Genomic DNA, 23067 nt, shown 5'->3' with positions numbered 1-23067 from the left:
ACACTCACATCCCACATACTCACCTTCCAGACACCCACACACACCTTGTTGCAATAGAGTGCCAGTGCTCAGAGACCGACCGTAAATGTGGCCCCTGACCGCAGCCATGGTAGCACGTGTCAGCCAGAGAGAAGCACACCTGCTATGGAGGGCCCCCACCCTAGGAGGACATGGTGGTAGGAGCTCGAACACTATCAATATTCCCAGTACAAACAACCATCATATCGAGGCAAAACGCTGAAACACTCTAAATATTGTTTGACAAAGGTGTCACAATGATCACAACAATCATGAAACTGCATTTGTGTGGTAGAGTTTGGAAATGGTTGTGAATGGTCATCATATCTTTATTCGAACAAACCTAGTTATTCTCATCAGCCATCATGCCAAGTAGTGCTTGGCAGCGGCAGGAGATATGGCACGAATTTTTACAACTTTTATACAAGTTTATCTGTTCAAATCCGGTGAGTACAGTGCCCTGGTGTCAAGAAACTTAACCATGTAATATCTGTAAACACTACAGGAAGGCCAACATTATTTTTTTTCTGAACAAATATTTTTTCGTAATGCATAAATCGCGGGAAAGTTATAAATATGTTGACGCAAAATTGGGTGCAAATTAATATTGTGGACATAGGTAATTTGACAGGAACGATAAAAAAATGACGTAAATGGAAAAATGTTAATTCCGGGAACATAAAACTGGGGTTATACTGTATTTGGAGTCTGTTGTCAGTGACCTGAAAGACGGTGAAGGGCTGTGTTAGACATTGTAAATACGTGTCCAAGTCTCTCTGGCATTTTTAAAGGGGAGAAACATAGATGGGCACTTTCACCCTGGGAAATGACCACTGTCTGTATTGCACGGTTACTTTGTGTTAGTTGATCCTTTAGAACTGAATTTATAGGTGGAGCAACTGAATTTGCTGTTCATGTTATTGTTGAAACTTGCTGTTCGAAGAGTTTCATGAGCTTTCTTTCCATGGTACTCTGATAATCTTTTACCTCATCGCCAATTATTATAACCAAGAGTTGACTGAATGTAGGGAATGACACAAAATGCTGTAATGACTGTGGTCAGGGACCGTCAACAATTGGATCTCCCGAGTGTGAACAGAAAAGACAATGAGGAAATGGACAAGTCGAGACTGCGCTACATACAAACAAAGTCCAACAACTGATACAAAGAGAGGAAATATGAGACTTCATGAAACAGACCAAGCACAAATAGTGCATTACAACAGTGAGACAACAGGAGTGTGAATCGATCAGAGTCTGATACTGCTGCACATTGTAACTTTGTAGAATGGTCATGGACTCTTAATAGGCTAGCAGGATGGTATGTGGTGCCACAGGGTTCTGTGCTCATTGTTTTCACAAACTGGTTGCCATAATGTAGCTTACTGTTCCATTAAAGTTCCTTAAAAGTGTGCCACATTCTTTACTTTCCTTTTAATATAAAGGCCAAAACTTTTGTTTATAATTAGAACTACTCAAATTATTGCCACTCTTATATGTTATCGACTATTATGTTCTTCTTTTTAATTGTCAGAATCTAATACACAATGCTCAGATCCATTACTCACTCAGTTTTTCATCCACGTACCACCAACACATTCATCTGAAGCTATACAAGTAATACTCAGAGAAACTATATCAGAACTACAGAATCATTATGCTGAACTGTTAATCACTTCCCATGTCTTTTCACAATGCTTATAACAGTAGAAAACCAGCATGAATTTACTACCATTGTGATACACTGTTATGTTTCTACCATGTTAAGTACTGCTTTGCTCTTCAGGTTACAAAAATACTGCACACCACTGAACTCAAGATAGTATACAACACTACAATACACACAAATTTTTTCATTGGCCACAGCCAAAACTTTAATTTTTAATTTTTTTTAATAAGCTTTGTGAACCAGAGTTGGAAAAATGCAATAATTAGATGGATTCCATCAATCATTTTTGGTTGTTCACAGAAATAATGTAAACTGATTTCAACTCGCACAATGTGAATGTTCTTCCAACTACCGCTGTGTGAATATACCACCTCCAAGTTGAAGATATTTGTATGGCCTGCAACGATTCCGTCCCCTGTAATGAAAAGAGAATATTTAACACTGCTGATAGTTCAAAAAACATGTGACAGAACTTCACTCTCTGCCACAACAGCCTCAATGATACTGAATCAGAGATACTTACTTTACAGGTTTCAGAAAAATTTTATCTCTCGGGAATTCTGGTGGAGCTATACCCGTTGCTCCTGATGCTTCCAGAAAGACATCAAAGCAGGACATGAGGCGCATAATCTGACACATCAATAATGTCTGTCCCCAACTGCGGCCTTGTATAAGTTCCATCCAGTGTGTGTTAAGTTCTTTTTCCATATCCTGAAATCATTGACAAAGTCTCAAATAATAGATAATATGGTAAAACATTCATGTTGTGAAAGAACTGTGAAAGCTGTAAGTCATTTTGAACAAATGAGCATATAGTGGAATCACAACACATAAGATGTTTCAAATAAGTAGCCTATACAATTATTTTAAGATTCATGTGATTATGTAAGTGTTGCCATCTTAATAGAGAACACAGTTACTGTGTCAATCACCTGTTGATACAAGTTCTCCAGTTATGTGTCTCTCTTATCTTTTCCCTTTTCTTTCACCCATCACAAGTCAATTATTTTTCTTTGTGATGAATCTAGGTTTTGGTAAGATATTTGGAATGTTATAGCCGTGTGCATCACTGCTGAAGCATTACCGCCTGTTACCAGTTCACTGAGCCACCTCCACCACAGTCACTCCACATTGATTCATTCCTCTAGTTGGTAAGTAAGAAATAACTTTCACAAACAATGATTGTACATTTGTAAAGTGTACTGATATCACCACAGTATTTTGTCTTCAATTTTGTAATTCACAGTGAATATCTTCAAACCTTCTTAGATTATGGAATTTCTGATAAGATCCAGTGATGCATCTATGAACTCTCAGAAATTTTGTTTCAGTTGCCTGGATACTACTTTTGTCTCCAAAGTTTCTCACTGTAGTTTCATCACCCATCTGCAGTCATCTCTCTATAAACGTAGGTGTGTCCATAACCATTGTGGGAATAGTTGTGTAACGAATTACAGACAACAACTTCAGGCTTATCATCAGATGGAGGTGTTATAAGAACATTATGCTGTGGACCAAGTTTAGCTAGATGCTGTGCTGATGCTGCTGGCTGAAATGATGGAAATTTAGTAATCGGTGCTGAAACATTTATGAATCCGAAAGTTTCTTATGTTTCAGGTAGTTGCAGTTAACTGCCTTGTGGTAACCATATCAAATATATTCCTATGATGTACATTATCATGCTATGTACACAAATATATACAGTATTTAGTTGCACTTGGTTCTACACTGATGCACCGAAAATTAAGAATGGATGTTTTTACAAAGAATATGGGTATGATGGATGTCACACTTTACTACCTCATGGTCTTTGGCATGAGATGCATTGTATTACAGTGCAAATATCAGTAGTACAGATATTACATTTAAGTAATTCTGCTAGCTGCAAGAATTTTTTATATGGGCAATATAAATGTAATATGGGTTAAAAGTAATGCAAAGGTAAACGAATAGAGTGGAATATTTATACTGTGTGTGTGTGTGTGTGTGTGTGTGTGTGTGTGTGTGTGTGTGTGTGTGTGTGTGTGTGTGTGTGTGTGTGTGCGTGTGTGTGTGTGTGTGTGTAAGTTACAGGTATGTTGTAGTTGTTACATGACAAGGAGAACAAAATTAATGCAGGAAGAAGAATATGTGTTAGTATTGTCTTTTTGTTGTTTTCGTGCCAGGTTGTCCTGGAAATACTAAAAGAAAAAGCTCTATGTTGATTCAGTTTGTTCACTTAGGATCTTTTGAGGTGATTTCAGTTTGTGGATGTAAATCTTGTAATTGTTCAAGGAGGTATTCCTTTCTCAGCAATGTCTAATACAGAAAGATTGTCATTGATATCACCAAAAGTGTGTTCAGGATGAGCAATATGTGATATAAAGCTGGACTTATTTAAGTTTTTGAGTCAAAGGGCATCCATATGTTCTTTGTAGTGGGTTGCAAAATTTCTCCGTTTGGCGTATCTAGAAGCAAGAATTGGAGTTCGTATATGCCAGAATTGTTATGCCAGTCTCCATAACAACTATTATTGTGAAAAAATTTATTTTGTAATCAATTGTCAGCGTGGAAGACAGGCAAATTTTGGCATTTCTTTCTTAGCTTGTAATGGTGATGGTGGTTGCTTAAGTTAACTTTGGATTTTTTCAACTATGCTGTTTATCACAGAGGTGTTATAACCATTATTTTGGGCTACAGGTTTAAATATATTCATTTCTTTACATGCATCTTTTTCAATAATAAGGGTGTGGAGCATATGGTTTATAGATGACCTCAAGAAAGCAGTTTCATGCTCGTCTGGGTGGTAGGAGGTATTGTTAATGGCAACATCACTGGTAGTGAGTTTTCTGTGTATTTGGAAGCTATGCTTGTTATTGTGGGTAGAGATAGCCGTGACATGGAAATTAATTCCTTCAGTGGTATGATGCTCAACTGTGAATTTGATATTTGGGTTATACAGCTCTTTGATAAACACCATAATTGGGGCAAAAAAAAAAAAAAAAAAAAAAGTGAACTTAAGCAACCACCATCACCATTACAAACTAAGAAAGAAATGCCAAAATTCGTCTGTCTTCCATTCCTAGGGGAAATGTCATATAAACTTGCAAATCTTTTCAGACCACACAACATAAAAATATCCTTCCACATTAACAAAAAAACTACAAAATAAAATTGTTCACAATAATAAATACACTGGAGAGTGGTATAAAAATTCTGGCATATAGAAACTCACATGCTCCTGTTCTTGCTTCAACATAAGTCCACCAGGGAGGAATTTTGCAAAATGCTACAAAGAACATACGGACGCCCTTCAACTCAAAAACTTTGTCCAGCTTTGTGTCACATATTGCTCATCACAAACACTCTGTTGGTGATATCAGTGTCAATCTTTCTGGGCTAAACATTTCTAAGAAAGGAATACAGATGGACTTACTTACATCGTACATATCCCACTCTTATTTGTTTACCTTTGTACAACTTTTAACACATATTATATTTTTATTGTCAGCATAAAACATTACTGCAGGTAGCAAAATTTAATTGAATATAATATCTGTACTAAATGGAAAATGAAGGATGGAACGTAATATTATTCGAAAAGGATATTTGCTACTCTCTATAAAGGGGAGATGCTGTGTCACAGATAGGCACAGCAACTGTCTGAATATGAGCTTTCGGCCTTTGTCTGAGATAGGACACACACACACACACACACACACACACACACACACACACACACACACACACGTCTGTCTCTGGCTGCTGAGGCCAGACTGCGAGCAGCCCAAATTGATTATGTAAATTATAGGAACATATTTGATATGGATAACACAACACAGTGTACTGTAAGTACCTAAAATATAAGAAACTTTCAGTTTCACAAATGTTTCATCACCAATTACTAAATTTCCACCAGCAGCATCAGTACTGCATGGAGGGGGGGGGGGGGGGGGTAATGCTATGGAGAATATATATATATATATATATATATATATATATATATATATATATATTATGGCGCTGGTATGCCATACTGGTACCTGTGGTGGGAAAAAACGCTAAAACCGTTACTTTAAGACATCTAAATTAAAAAATAAACTCTCCCCCCTCCCCCCAAAAGGGTAAGCAGTAAGAGACATCTTGTACAGGCGTGTCATAATATTTTCTTAAACTCTTATAAAAAACCACACACCTCTGAAAATTCTCCCAGTGACTGGACATATGATTCAGAGGAACCAAATTCACTGTAGATTATGAGAACTAGTTCTCTGTACCATAATTAAATGTTCTGAGACCATACTTTACAGTATTATTTATGACATGCAGTTGCAATTAGCTCAAAGTGGATGAATTTTAGATTTTTAGTAAATTTTCTTCCACCACAGTTCAATGGAGAATTGACAGCACAGTACGCACTTACTTGACACAGATGAAAACCGTCACATACTGTAAAGTTTTTTATTGCATGGAAAATGTATTTGTGTGTTTCTTTGAAGTGTCCTTTGGCAATCTCTGACATAGTCCATGTTTAAAATCAAAGTACTGAACTGAATAAGGAAAAGTTTTATATATTTCCTCAGTTTGAAGCATCTAACGACACACACACACACACACACACACACACACACACACACACACACACACACACACACACAAAAAAAAAAAAAAAGCATTACGCAGTTCATCTACGACTACATCTCAACTGTATGGGTCAAGAACATTTTCCGAGATAGTCGTTGCCTAAGTTCATCACCACGGCATCTTCTTCAGACGTTATGTTTCTTCCAAAAGAAAATTATAATTGTTTTATTTTTATGACACTACCATTGTGCCAGAATGTCTTTTTGTGTCTTCTGATATTTCACTACAGCTTTCCTTCCTTCAAACTTTATCAAAAGCATGGTGGGCAAATCACACACTTTGCTGTAAAGTCATTTTCTTTCATGAAGCATGGGGAAAAAATCATTGTTTCCTAACCAGTCTTTGTTGTAAGCCATGTATCTTTTAACTTCATACTACTGAAATGACAAGTGAAATAAATGTTAGTGTCAGTGGTGTAGAGAAACAGCTGAATTCATTACAACTGAACAAAGTTTCAGCATCCAATAGAATCCTTACCTGATTCTGTGCTGAATTTGTGACTGAGTTTGCCCCTCTTTTAACCATAATCTATCACAGACACCTCAAACAAAAAGTCATGTCCAGAACCGATTTAACACCCGATTACAGCAAGAGTAGTACAACTGATCCACAAAAGTATCATCCAATATCGTTGACATCCTTTCGGTGTAGAAACCTAGAATATACTCTGAGATCAAACATAATGAATTATCTTGAATAGAATGACCTACTCCATGCCAACCAGCACGGATTCTGTAAACATTGACCCTGTGTAGTCCAACTCACACTTTTCTCACATGACACATGGAAAGCTTTGGATCAGGCATTCAGGTAGATGCACTATTCCTTGGTTTCTCAAAAGGATTTGGCTCAGTCCTACACCAATGATTATTATCAAAAGGATGACCTTATGGGGTATCAGATGAAATCTGTGACTGGATTGAGGACTTTTTTGTTAGGGAGCACACAGCATGTTATCTTGGATGGAGAATATGTAAAAGTAACTTAGGGGGGGGGTCACCCAAGGAAGTGTGTTTGGACCCTTGCTGTTCATGTAATAAATTAATGACATTGCAGGCAATATTAATAGCAATCTCAAACTTTTTGCAGATGATACAGTTATCTATAATGAAGTACTGACCGAAAAAAGCTGTATAAATATTCAGTCAGATCTTGATAAGATTTCAAAGTGATACAAAGATTGGCTTTAAATGTTCCGAAATTTAAAATTGTGCATTTCAAAAAAAAAAAAAAAACCTTAACATCCTATGACTACATTATCAATTAATCACAGCTGGCCAACTCATACAAATCCCTGGGTGTAACAATCTGTAGGGATATGAAATGGAATGATCACATAGGCTTACTCATGGATAAAGCTGGTGGTAGACTTTGGCTTATTGGTATAATACTGGAGAAGTGTAATCAGTCTAAAGAGGAGATTGCTTACAAATCACTTGAGCAACCCATTCTAGACTATTGCTGTAGTGTGAGACCCATACCGAATATGACAAAGTGGGGATATTGAAGATATACCGAGAACGTCAGCACGAATGGTCACAAGTTTGTTGGACCTGTCGAAAAGTGTCACAGAGATGCTGAAGAATGGAACTGGCAGACTCTTGAAGGTAGACGTAAAGTATCCTGAGAAAGTCTACTACGTTTCAAGAACCAGCCTTAAATGACTCTAGGAACGTACTACAATCCCATACTTATACCGTATTTACTCGAATCTAAGCCGCACTTTTTTTCCGGTTTTAGTAATCCAAAAAACCGCCTGCGGCTTAGAATCGAGTGCACAGCAAACGGAAGTTCTGAAAAATGGTAGGTGCCGCCACAACTAACTTCTGCCGTCGAATATATGTAGCGCTACACAGGCATGCTTTATAGGCACAAAGATAAATACTGGCGCCAAAACCTCTGCGTCAGTAAATAAATATAAAATAAAATAAAAAGAGGTGGAAGACGAGCTTTTTTTTTTCTCCGCCCCGAGTTTCGACCAGTGCATTTTCATACATTATCCAACGAAGTAAATACAAATTCCGTATTGTTCATCTTCGAATGTAGCAGAATTTCAATGTACGACGAAAATCCGACTGGCAAGACTGTTTGGGATGTTAGTCAATATGGCCAACTCTACGTTCTGATTTTTTTTTCTACCTGTGAGAAGAGATGGTTGCTAATAGGAACCTGATGAAATGTGAATCACAGGCAGTATTCTCTTCACCATAACAATAATACGAGTATAAACATTTTGCTATGTATTCTTTCGTATTTGCTGCTACCTCACTTAAATCCTGTCTGCCTAATAAACTACGAAACTAGAGTAAGACAACAGCAAACGCGGAAGAATATACGTATCGTGTCATGCTTATATTCGTATTATTCTTATGCCTAATAGTGATATAGTCAGAAATGAAGCACGGCAACTGACTAGATTTTTAATTGATGTACTAAAGAAGCGGCAGCAAAGATTTTCAAATGGAGAAAAATTTTCGCCTAACTCTCGTTCAGAACATGTTCTATCATACGCAGTCTATTATTTGGTTCTTGTTGATCATTATAAAAAAAAAGGCAGCAGTGTAAGTAACAACAAATAGAAGTCTCTTGCCATTGTTTTCTCTTTTTTTTTTTTTTTTAATTGTAAGCGGCGGTAGACCGCACAAAAGCAAGCCATGCCGCGATCGGCGACAGGCCGTAAACACGCACTATCAGAATGTGACAAACAATGCATGACACAGTACAGTAATGCATTTTCAGCTTAGAGTGACGTAAACACCTATAACAAAGAAAACGGCACTTATCAGATCAAAGCAAAATAAGCAATTGAAGCACGTGAAAAAGGAAGGGTACCCGTATAAATATGGACAGAGCGCCTGACACATAGCAAAGGCTACCTGGTAAAGCTTAACTGCTAAGCTTACGACTCGAACCAAACTACTGTAGCTGTATCGTCATTCATTCGACCTAAATTGTATCTCATATTACAATAGACCAACTCTGTTTCGATTTGGAGATGCGGCCTGAAACTTTTCTCTCCCCTTGAATTTCGAGTCTCAAATTTCAGGTGCGGCTTAGATTCGGGAATTTTTTTTCCCCTTTATTTCGAGCCTCATTTTTCAGGTGCGGCTTAGATTCGAGTAAATACGGTAACTCACATTGGGAACATAAGGAATTATAATACTTACAGCATGTACAGAGGCATTCAAACCATCATTCTTCCAGCACTCCATATTTGAAGGGAACAGGAAGAAACCCTAACAACTGCTAAAATGGCACATACCCTCTGCTGTGCACTTAACAATGGTTTGCAGTGTATAAGTGTACATGGAAATCTAGAACTTTCGTCTTTGGAACAGATGAACTTGACGAACTGTCTTCATCATTAGAGGAAGGTCAACACATGTTTTCTGAACACTGATTATTTCTAATTCTAAAATGCTCAAACTGGATGTGAAATGTGTTGACAACTTAAATACCCAATAATCCCTAATTTAACAGGTAAATACGTATACTGAATCATAAATAGCGATTGTTGGGGGGGGGGGGGGGGGAATCACACTTTGTTTGTTCTTCCTCGCGCAAGGTGACATAAAAGCTTGTTCTAAGTTCCTTACCAAAATCCTGGACAGTACTTTAAATTCTGGACAATTCTGCCAAAAACTGGATGGGTAGTAACCCTCCGTATCATACTTATGTAGACAGGTTGAAAGTCTCTGTATTAGATGACAGACTTAACCTGATTTTAACCACAAACGAACATCATAACATCTAAAACAGTTTTCGAGAAATGACAGCCACAAGGAAGTCATGGTCACAACCGGTGTCTACCTTTCACCTGTTATCATTGCATCCCATGCTAACAAACATCAGAACAGTTGTTACATATGCTTGATTTTGAATGCTGTTCAATCCAATATAAAAGTAGGGCGGGGAGTGGTGGTGGTAATGTGGCCTATGACCTTGACATATGTGAAAGATTAGACTTCTTGTAGAGAAATATCTATTACACACAAAGCTAGCCCACAATTTGGGATGGATTATTCTATTGAAAGCCAAAGTAAAGTATATTGATATTGTTTGTTTTTAAATTACGTTCTTGTCATTTTGTATGTGATATCCTTCTGCCAAAATAGTTTTATGCTTCTTCAAGCACATTATTGACAACTGTATGTACACTTTCAAAATAAATCTTGGAAACAGAATTGAATAAATTTATCCTGCATTTTGAGAGAACCTTGACTGCATCCCATTACTTTGGAACATGCCTCCATTTTCCTCAGAAAATAGGGGAAGGAATGATGATGATGATGATGAGCCTGAAAATAAAAATAGGACAAACCACAAAACGCAGAAAAAATGTAATGCTGTGGTGATGACTTCTGCTGTTATGCAAAGTTTTGGAAGGTGATAATGGAATCAATGGTGATGTCTATTAAAACGCATATCATTTGATTGAGATACAAAGCACTTGCAAAGGAGGCCATGACGTTGGTATGACAGATTTACTTCAAACTTTGTACACCTTTAGTAGGCCATTAAAACAACATAATGTGCAAGTAGTAAGGTGCACTATGCTGGCAATTTTGAAAAAATTGCAAGAGAAGTTTTATGTGTCTATTATGTAACTGACGTATCTGAGTGAAGGAATCCCGCAAACACATATGTTCTTGAAACTTCCTGGCAGATTAAAACTGTGTACAGGACCAAGACTCGAACATGGGACCTTTGCCTTTCGCGGGCAAGTGCTCTACCAACTGTGCTACCCAAGCATGACTCACGCCCCATCCTCACAGTTTTACTCCTGCCAGTACCTCATCTCCCACCTTTCAAACTTTACAGAAGCTCTCCTGCATACCTTGCAGAACTAGCACTCCTGAAAGAAAGGATATTGCAGAGACATGGCTTAGCCACAGCCTTGGGGATGCTTCCAGAATGAGATTTTCACTCTGCAGCGGAGTGTGCGCTGATATGAAACTTCCCGGCAGATTACAACTGTGTGCCAGACCGAGATTCGAACTCGGGAGCTTTGCCTTTTGTGGGCAAGTGCTCTGCGACAGGCAAAGGTCCCGAGTTCGAATCTCAGTCCGGCACAGAGTTTTAATCTGACAGGCAGTTTCATATCAGTGTACACTCCGCTGCAGAGTGAAAATCTCATTCACGTATGTTCTTAATCTATATTTTTTCGTCACTGTTCACATTATTTAATTTATATGACATTTGAGAGGTAATATAATGGAAGAAAGTGAAAAAAACAAGAACGTGCATTTTTGTGAAGTCGGAGTGAATTTCATTTGTTATTTGACTATTTACTACTATTAATTAAATTTTCAAGGACAAAGGACAGGCTTGGAAACCCCAAGTCACACCTTGATAAATAATGATGCAAACAATGTTATTCAAAATCAGTAGTGCAGTATGTCTCAATGTTCCAGACCACAAGAGTAATGTACAATTACTTGTCGGATGTGCTCTCAACATTGCAAGTTGCAGGATGGTATTTATCACACAGATAAGGAAAACATAAATTGAAACAGCATCTACTACATTGATGAATGCAGTTTTCCTTCATTTATAGGGAATGTTCAGAGTTGACATTTTGAAAAATGTCTTTTTCATCTGACAGTTTGGATGCAAACCATGCATAACGCAACATTTTGGCAAACAAAGGTGCTGACAACTGCTGATATACTATGGAATGGATTTTAATAGCATCTTTGCGAGAAGCACTTTCTCATTTGTTGTCAATCAAAAATGAACATTTCTGAAGGCACTTGACAAAGTTTTTTACTTGCTGACAGAAATAAATGTGGCATGGTTGGCAAATCAGAGTACGTATGATGTATGACTTTAGCTGTGCAAGCTGGAAGACCTGCGTCAATGGTAAAGATGTCATCGCATGAATCAGGATGTGTTTCTTCCTTTACTTGTCGAAAGTTGTAAATATGTTTGTTCTACTAATTACATTTAATTAAAAATATAAATAGTCAAAGGACATACAATTCAGTACAACTTCATGCAAATACATATGCTTTTTTTTAAAAAAAAAAACTGTATTACTCTCAAATGTCACACAGATGAAATAATATGACCAGTGATGAAAAAATATATAAGTCTGAGCATGATTCGAACCGTCACCTTACATACATTTGTCTTACTTAGTTCGAATGCTAATCACTTGACCACCATGAACTCTAACGTCTAGTTCTTATGCACACATGCATAAACTCTCTCCTCCTAAACAGCCCATGAAGGCCCAATGGTACCGACCGGCCGCCGTGTCATCCTCAGCCACAGGTGTCACTGGATGCAGACATGGACAGGCATGTGGTCATCACACTGCTCTCCCGGGCGTATGTCAGTTTACGAGACCGGAGCTGCTACTTCTCAATCAAGCAGCTCCTCAGTTTGCCTCACAAGGGCTAACTGCACCCCGCTTGCCAAAAGTGCTCGACAGACCAGATGGTTACCCATCCAAGTGCTAGCCCAGCCCGACAGCGCTTAAGTGTGTCGTTAGCCAATGCACGGTCTGGAGCACCACACTGCACTACTGATGACATCATCCAGCTGGTGAATGCACTCACTACCAAGGACCGCTGAGTGACAGTGAAAGCCATAGCCCCCGTGGTCGGATAGAGCGTCGGAAGTGTTCACACCATCATGAAGGAACACCTGCACATGTGCAAAGTGTGTGCCCAATGGGTGCCCCACACTCTCCAATCACACCAGGAAGCATGTCGAGTGGCCCACTGTCTTGCTCATCTGCAGCACTATGCTCGGTAAGGGAATGTGTTCCTGGCACAAGTGGTGGCTGGAGACAAGTCATGGTGTCATCACTTAGAACCAGAATCAAAATAAAGTCTCCAGTGGAAGCATCCAGGATCACCATCAACAAAAAAATCCAAGGGCATCCACACGAGTGCAGGAAAGGTTATGCTGACATTTTTCTTTGACCAAGATGGCCCCCTTCTGATTCACTTTCTGCAGCATGGGACAACAGTGAATGCCCAGTGTTACTCGCAAACCTTGGCCATCCTTCGCCAAGTGATCAAATCAAAATGACCATGCAATCTCACCCATTGGGTCATTCTGCTCCACAACAATGCAAAGCCTTATATGGTCAACACAGTCGTGGGACTCCTGCAGAAATTCAAATGGGAGGTTTTGCTCACCCTCCATACAGTCTGGACCCCTCTCCCATTATTATGGCACTTTTTGTCCCCTTAAAAAGGCTCTGAAGTGCAAATGATTCACCTCGGATGACAATGTCCAGCTGTAGGTGTGTAACTGGTTAACATCGCAGCCCCGGGAAATTTATGAGACAGCCATTCACCGCCTTGTGTCACAATGGGGCAAGTGTCTCAACAGCCAGGGTCAATCCTTCTAACAAACAGGTATTGGATTCTGTAATTATGCCTCTGGCTCATTTCTTTTTGAATGCCCCTTATACAATAGCTGTAGTGTTATTTGAGTCCTAGATATTAAACAGTGGTCACTGCACACATATGAGATCGGGCAGTGTGATGGGAGTTTGTTTCCACAGATTATGAAGGCAGAAAAGCAAACACAGTACCTCTGTTAAGATATATCAGACTCGTGAAGTGACCTATGCTAATTAATAATACTGGTTGTCTGACACTAGCAGTTGAATATAGTTACAAAATAGATAATATAGATGTATTCAGAATACAAGCTAGATTTTTTCTGGACAACAGACCACATGTAACCACCAATTTTGATCCTTAGCAACACACTAAACATGCCAGGCATGTGTGAATGTGTGCCATTCTCTTGCAGCACAAACAGGGTTTAGTGACCCTCTGCAACTGCTTATAGTGGGCTGACTCTCTTGGTAATCGATCAGGGGCAATTCGAATCTCGCTGCTATTATTTAGCAGTCAACATCACTTACTTACTAGCTGAATATTTTAATTTCCTACAGCATTCTATATATGCATAAATATGAACTATCCCTGCTGAGATAGCAGTTCCGCTCTGTCTGTATATTCGTGTGTGCTTAATAAATGTACTTTAAGTGCAAAATGTTAGTTGATGGTCTTGCTTTTGCAAATGATACCTGACTTGGGAATCTATGTGACAATATAATCACGTGATCTCCTAATAAAATAATGTACACAATCATAAGAAAATGCACACTGCAAATCATTTTATGGAATTTCAAACAATACCTTATGCTCAATATGAAATTGCATCATGGTCTGGGGATAGTGTGTCTGACTACTAATTTACACATCCTATGTTCCAGGTTTGATACCAGCTACTGCTTAGATTCTGAATAAAAGCCATCAGCAATGGCCACTCACAACATCCATTGTAAGGAGTTACCCTGTTTCTGCCAAAGTCTCGTCAAAGAGGACGGAGGTGTAGAGATTCAGGATACATTCCTGCCTTTGAGGTGGTGAACTGCCCCTGAAGGCAGATTAATCCATAATGACCAATGGCATGAGAATGCAATGGAAACCACTGCAAATAATGCATAAAATGTGTGCCCACAAGGTGTGTGGCCTGTATAGAAAAGTATCATGACCATCTCTCCAGTGGCAGAAGATTAGAGATTAGTTCACTATTTGATCTGCAGGAAGCGTCTTTCAAGGGCATGCTGAGGAAAAGACTGAAAAAAACTATGAGAGAGTAACATGCTATGAGGTGAGCTGGAGTATGGAGTGTCAGCAATCTGAATGCGGCAGGGAAGCTAAAAGATCTGAAAATGGTAGTGCTGCAGTGTCTGGGATGGTCAGCCACTAACGTAGGTGATACTACTGAGTAGCTCAAGATCAGAAGGTCAATGTACCATTACCCTGGTTAGGGAGACCAGTAATGAATGGATGCCTGCTAGATGCCCAGTGGCGTATAACAGACGCAGTATGGACAACATGTACTTTTTCTTTTGGCTTTACAACACTGCATGGCTCTTTGCTCCTTAACAATTTCCTTCCATTCTTCCCCTCTCATTTACTTTCATTCTCTGTCCTCTGATTCCTAGGCTCTAATGTTTTCTCCCACACTGTTCAGCCATCATTTACGTGGTCTTTCTTTTAATCTTCTTCCTGCTGGTTTATATTAGAAGACCTTGTTTGTAGGCCTTGTGTTCTCCACCCTTAGGATGTGTCCCAGGAAGGCTATTCTTTTAATTAGTCTTGCAATATCAGTTTCCTGTATGAGGTAATCCACCTCCTAACTGGTCCTTGCTCTCGCCAAGGCCAGCCCATTTCGGACCCCTCAATAACTTTTCCATAGTATTCTTCATTCAAATATTCTGAGTTGTTGTTTATCAGTGCTGGTTAGTGTCCATGTTTCACATCCATATGTAACCACTGGCCTAACCATAACCTTACATACAGTCATTCTGTCAATTCACCATCCCTGATGTCATTAGTTTTTTAAATGCACGATAACACTTATTACCACTTGAAAAATGTGCTTTCATTTTAGTGGACATGGAGTTTACTTTATTAATATTAGCCCCAGGATATTCAAAATCCTCTACAAAACTCCATTAAAACCTGCTGCTGACTAGTTATCCAAGTTGTTCTCTCCTATTCTATGGACCTTCACATATTTAGTCTTTGATTCATTAATTTCCAGTCACTTATGCTGTGCCAGCTTTGTCCAGGTCCACCACTACTCTCTCTTTTGCCAACTAATAACTTCAATGTAATTAGCATACGCAGCCAGCTGTGTGGTCCTTATACCTATGGGCCTTATTAGTTGTTGTATAATTCCTTCTAAGGTAAAACTGCAAAGTACTGTGGAAAGATCACCACCCTGTCCAACTCCTTTATTGATATTGTAATGGTTGGTTAACTCCCCATCCACTTTAACTGTTGCCTTGTAACCTGCCACTGTTGTCTTAATAACCTAAATATATTTGGATGGTATGCCAATCAGTTTTATTCTTCTTCCACATCTTCCTTATTGAGACTTTGGAAGGCCTGTTGACGTAGATATCATTGAGTTCTATATAGAAACAAGATTAAAATGTCTCCAATGAAATACGAAGAATTAAGCAAACTACATATAATGAAAAGAGGGTAGAAGCAGCAAGCGTATGTAGAAAAATGAGACTTAAAATGGAAGATATAAGATATGAAAGAGCATTACAATAGGAATGAGAATAGAAAGTTTTACAGGAAGTTAAAGAACACATGGGTAGACTAAAAATAATTGGCTGCAAGGATAAAGATGGAAATTTGCTGACAGAAAAGAGAAAAGTGATGGACAGATGGAGGGAATATTTAAAGAAATCTTGGAGGGTGATCATACTGACTGAGAGCAATGGATATACCATTCAATAGAACCAAAAATAGAAGAGGCTACTCTTGCAGAAGTACAGAAGGTGATAAACTGTCAAAAAATCACCAAATCTTCAGGAGAGGATGGAATAATTGCCGAGCCATTACACAGAGGAGGCATTATTTCACACAAATGGATACATAAACTTATCTGTTTAGTCTGGAATCAAGAAGGAATTCCAGAAGAATGGACTATAGGTGTAATCTATCCTGTATATGAGAAAGGTGACAAGGCATGTTGCTCTAACTACAGAGGGATCAATCTGCTGGATATGACATGTAAAGTTTAGTCTGTTACCCTCTGCAATAGACTGGCCCCAAGTGTGGTGGATATAATGAGTGATTTTAGGCCTAAGTGATCAACTGCAGCCCATATATTCGTTCTTAGACAAATACAGAATAAAGCATACAAATACAATACAGAACTTAACAATATCTATGCGGACTACAAGCAGGCCTTACACAATCTAAATAATATTGACAACAGAACTATTATTATTCAAAATACAACAGTAGTTGGTGTGTTGCTCCTGGCAGCCATTGCTCTTAGGTCACAAGCAGCATGCACACAATCAGGGGTGCCTTTGTCAGCACATGGCCAGCGTTCAGAGGTGGGTACGACTGCTGAGGCAGCAGGTCATTCCCTTGCACATCTACTGCACTGCCTAATGGCAGTCAAACATCTAAGCACAGGACGTGCTGAGTTTGCAGCTCTCTCCCTATGACATCATTTTGCTGCATTGGCACCAGACAATTCAATGACCCAGAGTAGGGAGACTGTCAACACTCTCCCTTTCCATGGCTTATTGCATTACCACACAAGGCATCTCAATTTTTACAGGCCTGGCTATGCTAAGTACATTATTTTGTGGTGCAACAGTGCAATGATTCAATACAGTATGAATCAATGAAGTGGAGTGGAAAGAGGATAAGGATTTCTAATCAAATGTGCAGTAATGCCAAATGCAGCAGAAAACATCATAACAGGAGTTGGAGTTCAGTTACAACAACATCATAAACAGAAGATGAAGTGACTGAGAAAGTGTATGAGCCACTTACCAAGCAACTCAGTAGATAAAGGGTGGTGAAAAACTGATCATCAGGGGCACTGGAAGGAATAGAAGACACTGGGAGAATATGGGCTTGGTAGCAGGAATGGGAGAGGATTTTTTGTGCAAATACACTGAAAGTGAGAAGCAGCAAAATCTAACATCAGTATGCCATTCCAATGTCAGATTAAAAATTATCAAAATAATAGTATCTATATGATGGGTATAATCACACTTTGTAAAGTGGAGTCATTGCCAAGCCATACCAAACTGGGTGTCTCAGCATGTAGATAACTACAAACTCACTGAAATGTATGGCAGACAGGTACTTATACTTATTTACATGCAGGGACAGCCAGTTCAACAGATCTTGACAATGATATCATTTAGAAAACTCTAATTATACCCAAAATGTAAGTAGTATTAGTTTGATAATTTTGGATCTGACACTGGATTGGCACGCTAATGTTAAATATTGATTCTTCTCCCATTCTATGCATTTTTACATAATATTTTATCAGTATTGTACTTGATAGTGGTTTAAGGCCGAAAGAAGTTTGTATCGTCAAATTGCAGAAATATCATTCAAATATTATTGCATAACTATGACTCAAAAATATGAAAAGATTATCAAACGTCAGATAGTAATAGAAAATACTTAACCAATAACTGCAAGATGAGGAGGAATATTTGGAAAAAACCCCGCAAGCTCAGAAAGTTACCAGCTGGATTAAATCATAGCGAGAGAGAAATCAATTATTGGACTGAAAGGTACGCCCTGGAGAAAATGCAGAGACAGATCACAATTTAGCAATCATTAAAAGTAAGGTGAAGTTTAAGAGAATCACCCAGAAGAAGCAGTGTATAAAGAAGTGAGATACTCAAACAATGAGGGATGATGATGATGAAGAGTTTGAAGTTCTGGTAGCCTGTAAATACTCGAATCACAGTAGGTAATTCTGTTGATAAAGAACAGACTTCCCTAAAAATGACACTCACAGAAGTCTGGCAGAAAAATATGTGGGCAAGGAAAATAACTGTGAAGAAATCTTGGGTAACAGAAGAATTACTTCAATTGACCAAAGGAAGAAGGAAATGCAAAAATGATCACGAAAATAAAAGATTACAGTAATATATGTAACTTAGGAATGAAACTGATAGAAGTGCAAGGCACCTAAAGTGAAATGGCTCCATGAAAGAAGTCGAGAATTCAAAAAATAAATTGTTGTCAGAAGCATAGCTTTGGCATATACAAGTGAGAATTCACTTATGAGTGAAATTAAAAGCAAAAGTGTCAACTTTGTGATTATACAAGGAATTCCACAGTTAAAAGCTGAGAAAAGAGTTGGTACATGGTATGGCTACACGGAGGACCACTCTTAGGGGAAGGAAAGTCTGCTGATTTGATGGATAGATGAGTTTGTAAGGAACTGAACTAGTGTGGGAATTGGTCTTTCAAAAATGGGGAAAAAGTTTGATTTTAACTTGGGGAATAAAGGGAGGTGGTATAGGACAGGTGTATGAGGTATGTATTAAAAATAAATTATTAAAGTAGTCAGGCAATAACAGATAATATCTTACAGGGACAGAAGATGCAACTACACTTGACGTCGCTTTCAGATTTGAATACACCTAACAAATGACTAAGAACATTATGGTAAATATGTTTTTGAGCTCTAGGCAACAGAGAGTGGCAACGAAGAGAAAATGTTGGTGAGATACAAAAACCGACCAAGCAGTTAGGAAGAAAGAAGTGTGGCGTACTATGTCCTGCACACACAAATACAGAGAGCTGTTGAGTTCTCATGAATGGAAGTACCAGAAGCAGAGGAAACCACAGCCTTCTGCTGGTGCACGATCCATAAAGATCTGCAAGAAGCGTGCTGCAAGATGTATGTATAACCATCTACAGAGACTACTGGTTATTAGTGTAGCATCAAAGATGGTGTGTTATCTATTACTAGGGATGGGAAAATTTTGAGAAAATGATAAGTGTGAAAAATAATGTGAAATTTGTAGTTTTTAACACAACACAGGCAATTTTTACAAAATGTCATGGTATTTGTCATTTTCCATTATTAGATATGTTATAAATCTTCTGAGGGCAACAGTTTAACAATGTTTGTAACTAATAGTTAATGAACAGAGATATAGCATTTTCTCTACTGATCTCCTTGAGGCTGGGATCCATGTATAATCTTAAAAAGACAGTTCACTTCATGCATAATGAAGAATAATGTGACATCAGAAGTAGGGGGAAAAAAATCACCAGAACTGGCAAAAATCACTGAATTTGGCAATAAACACACCGAATCTGGCAAGAAGTAACACCAAATTTCACAAAAAATAACACCAAATTTGGCAAAAAGCACATAATTTAGGAAAAACAACTCTGTAATATAAAAAAATATAACAGAAATTGACATACAATAGCACGGATATTGACAAGAACACGGAAATTAGAAAAAAACAACACCAAAATTGGCAAAATACAACACCAAAATTGGCAAAATACAACACCAAAATTGGCAAAATACAACACCAAAATTGGCAAAATACAACACCAAAATTGGCAAAATACAACACTGAAATTGGCAAAAAACAGTACTGTAATTGGAGAAAAATAAAATCGAAATCGGAGGGGGAGGGGTAGGGGGAGGGGGGGAGGGGGAGGGGGGGGAAGGGGAAAGGGGGAGGAGAGGGGGGAGAGGGGGGAGAGGGGGGAGAGGGGGAAGAGGGGAAAAGGGGAAGGGGAAAGGGAAAGGAAGAAAAAATGCAGGAAAGGAAAATACATGCCGAAACTGGAGAAAAATACACAGAAGAGGGAAAATCACAAACAAAGGGGAAAAAATGCATCAAAGGAAAAAAATAACATGGAAACAAACAAAATAAAATAATAGAGAATTTGACAACAAAGTGGCATTTAGTGTGGCAAAAAATAGTATCAAACTTGGAAAAAAATAACACCGAATTTGACAAATAGAAACCAGCAAATCTGGTAAAAATAACATCAAAATTCACCATGAAATGAAACGATTTTTTACTGCCCCAATGTATCACATTCCATGCAAAAGTGGCACAGTCTATACTGGATAAACAACTAAGCCTGTTGAGATCTTATATTCAAAAGACTGAAGACACATGAGATTAAATACACTAGGGCTAAAGACACACGAGACTAAATAACCTATCGAGTTGGCAAAACACTGCTTCAAACTAGAACATAAAGGTGAGGTACGACAACACTAACAAATTATGGCCCAGATTTCACAATCCTGTAACAGCTTTATAAGGGAATCTGTGGAAACACCACCATCAGAAACATTCGTTAACGGGGTGACAATATGCCACTTCAGCAAGGCACAGGATCCTGAACTAAGCCTACAAATGGAGTGGAGACGGTGTGGGATCAAATTCAAAATAGTTTGTTACATCTCCTGAGGCTTTTGAGTGCAGCGAATCTTGTAGGAGAAGCTCAGAAGTGATTCAGAACAGATTATTTCATGTTGTCCTGTTGAGAAGAGTATATAAGCTCAAAGAATCCTATAAGCTACAATGTTCCAGCTCAAATGCCAGCAAACTGGACTCGCATTCAGTAGGATGAAGGTTCAAACCCGTATCTGGCCATCCTGATTTAGGTTTTCCATGATTTCCCTAAATTGCTTCAGTCATGCCTGGAGGGAGTTCCTTTGAAAGGGCATCGCAGACTTACTTCCCCATACTTCCCTAAGCTGATGGGACCGATGACTTCCCACAAATCAACAAACCTATATATCAAATGCCCACTTGTGGGCAGATGGATGGCTGCTGGCAGCAGTGGATAGGGATGGACAAACAACTGATGAATGGTCAGTCAGGTAGCCAAGCTGCAGCCAAGGTAATGCACCTGCCAAGTGCAAACGGGCACAGGTAGTCAGCCGGCTCACACATGAGCAGATGTGCAATAGGGGTACCTCACAGGCACCCTATCCACCCTGTACCTGCCTGCAGGGGAGCTGAGCGATCTCGCAAGTACCTGTGTCCCATGGGGCAATGCTCTATCAGATTGTTCTAGGTCCTTCAGCAGTGTCAGCAGCGGCTGACAGTGCAAGTGAATCACCTCTTTTAATTACTGTGAAAAAAAAAACACACACACACACACACACACAAACTTAATTTCTCAGTGATGATCTGTGAATAGTGCACTTACCCTGACAGCGTCATTGTTTGTGCTGTTGTGTTCCCCATGCCACAACAGTTGGAGACAGAATATAGGAGGAATTCGAGGATAATCACATTTAATCGCTATCAGTGAAACCAGTTTAGCTGCAACATTTTCAAATCATAAAACATTAACTATCACGCATTTATATGTTGCTACAAGAAATGATTTATAAATTTAAATGCTAGACTAGGTTACAGATTAAAAATTCAGTTAAAAATAGTGCCAACCACTGATTATTGCAGGAAAATTTTTTTGAACTTCTTTCAGTGCCTCCATGACACAAAACAATGTTTTGTACTGAGTACTCAAAGGTTTCCTTTCTAGTCATACAGAGCTTAGCATCAAAGACTAATATAAAATATCAAATGGAACAAAAATATTGAATACACAATCACTGAAAATGAATGGAGAACCAACTGTCTCCTCCTGGTAAAAAAAGTCAATGAGACCTGTCACTTGGGTATCAGTGCCACAATACTGTAAAATACACGATTTATTACTCAGCATATTTACAATGATGATACACGAATGAAGAACACTCGTGTAAGAGAAACTTTGCAGTAACTAAATGCTTTAACATCACTGTGGAATTATTCACCACATCTCACAACTGTGTTATTTGGACTAAAACATTTCTCTTTATTGCTGCATTTAGAGTAGAAATTATAGCAATATCGAGCTAAGCACATGCACAGTTCAAAAGAAATTTGTATTTAAAAACTCAATTTCAAAACATTACTGATACAAAAATAATATAGCTTCATTTTTTATGGCCTTCAATTCGAAGATTGGTCTGATTGGGTTCACAACACTAGCCTATCATGTGTAAGCCTCTTCGTCTCTGGCAAACTACTGCAACTAACATACATTTGAACCCATTTACTGTATATTTGGCTCTTGGTCTCCCTCTACAATTTTTACCACTTACTTCTCTCCATTAGCAAACTAGATGGTTGACACCTCATGGTATGTGCTATCAATCAATCCTTTCTTCTTTTATGCCACAATATTTTTCCCAATTTCATTCAGAACTCCCTCATTAGTTATTCAATCTACCAATCTAGTCTGCAACATTCTTCTGTAGTACTGTGTTTCAGAAGATTCCATTCTCTTCTTGTTTGTATTGTTTATTTGCCAAGTTTCCCTCCTTACAAAGCTACACTTAGACAAATATCGTTGGAACACATTTTCTTGCATTTAAATTTATATTCC

The 23067-nt window shown here is 38.5% G+C and overlaps 1 protein-coding gene across 2 annotated transcripts in view; it reads right to left on the bottom strand.

The window, feature by feature from the left end:
- Positions 1–1864: 1864 nt before the first annotated feature.
- The window catches only part of LOC126278356 (THO complex subunit 5 homolog), a 155945-nt gene continuing 134742 nt past the window's right edge, over positions 1865–23067 (bottom strand). For both annotated transcript variants that reach the window (XM_049978411.1, XM_049978412.1), the window contains exons 12-14: positions 21841–21956; positions 2211–2398; positions 1865–2102 (exon numbers count right to left, since the gene is read on the bottom strand). In XM_049978411.1, coding sequence (XP_049834368.1) covers positions 2036–2102; positions 2211–2398; positions 21841–21956 — 371 coding nt within the window. In that variant the 3' untranslated portion in view covers positions 1865–2035. The remainder of the gene's footprint in view (positions 2103–2210; positions 2399–21840; positions 21957–23067) is intronic.

Source organism: Schistocerca gregaria, chromosome 6, assembly GCF_023897955.1.
Source record: "Schistocerca gregaria isolate iqSchGreg1 chromosome 6, iqSchGreg1.2, whole genome shotgun sequence".
Taxonomy (NCBI): domain Eukaryota; kingdom Metazoa; phylum Arthropoda; class Insecta; order Orthoptera; family Acrididae; genus Schistocerca; species Schistocerca gregaria.
Note: the sequence above shows the minus strand (reverse complement) of the source record. Positions and strands in the feature narration are given on the sequence as shown.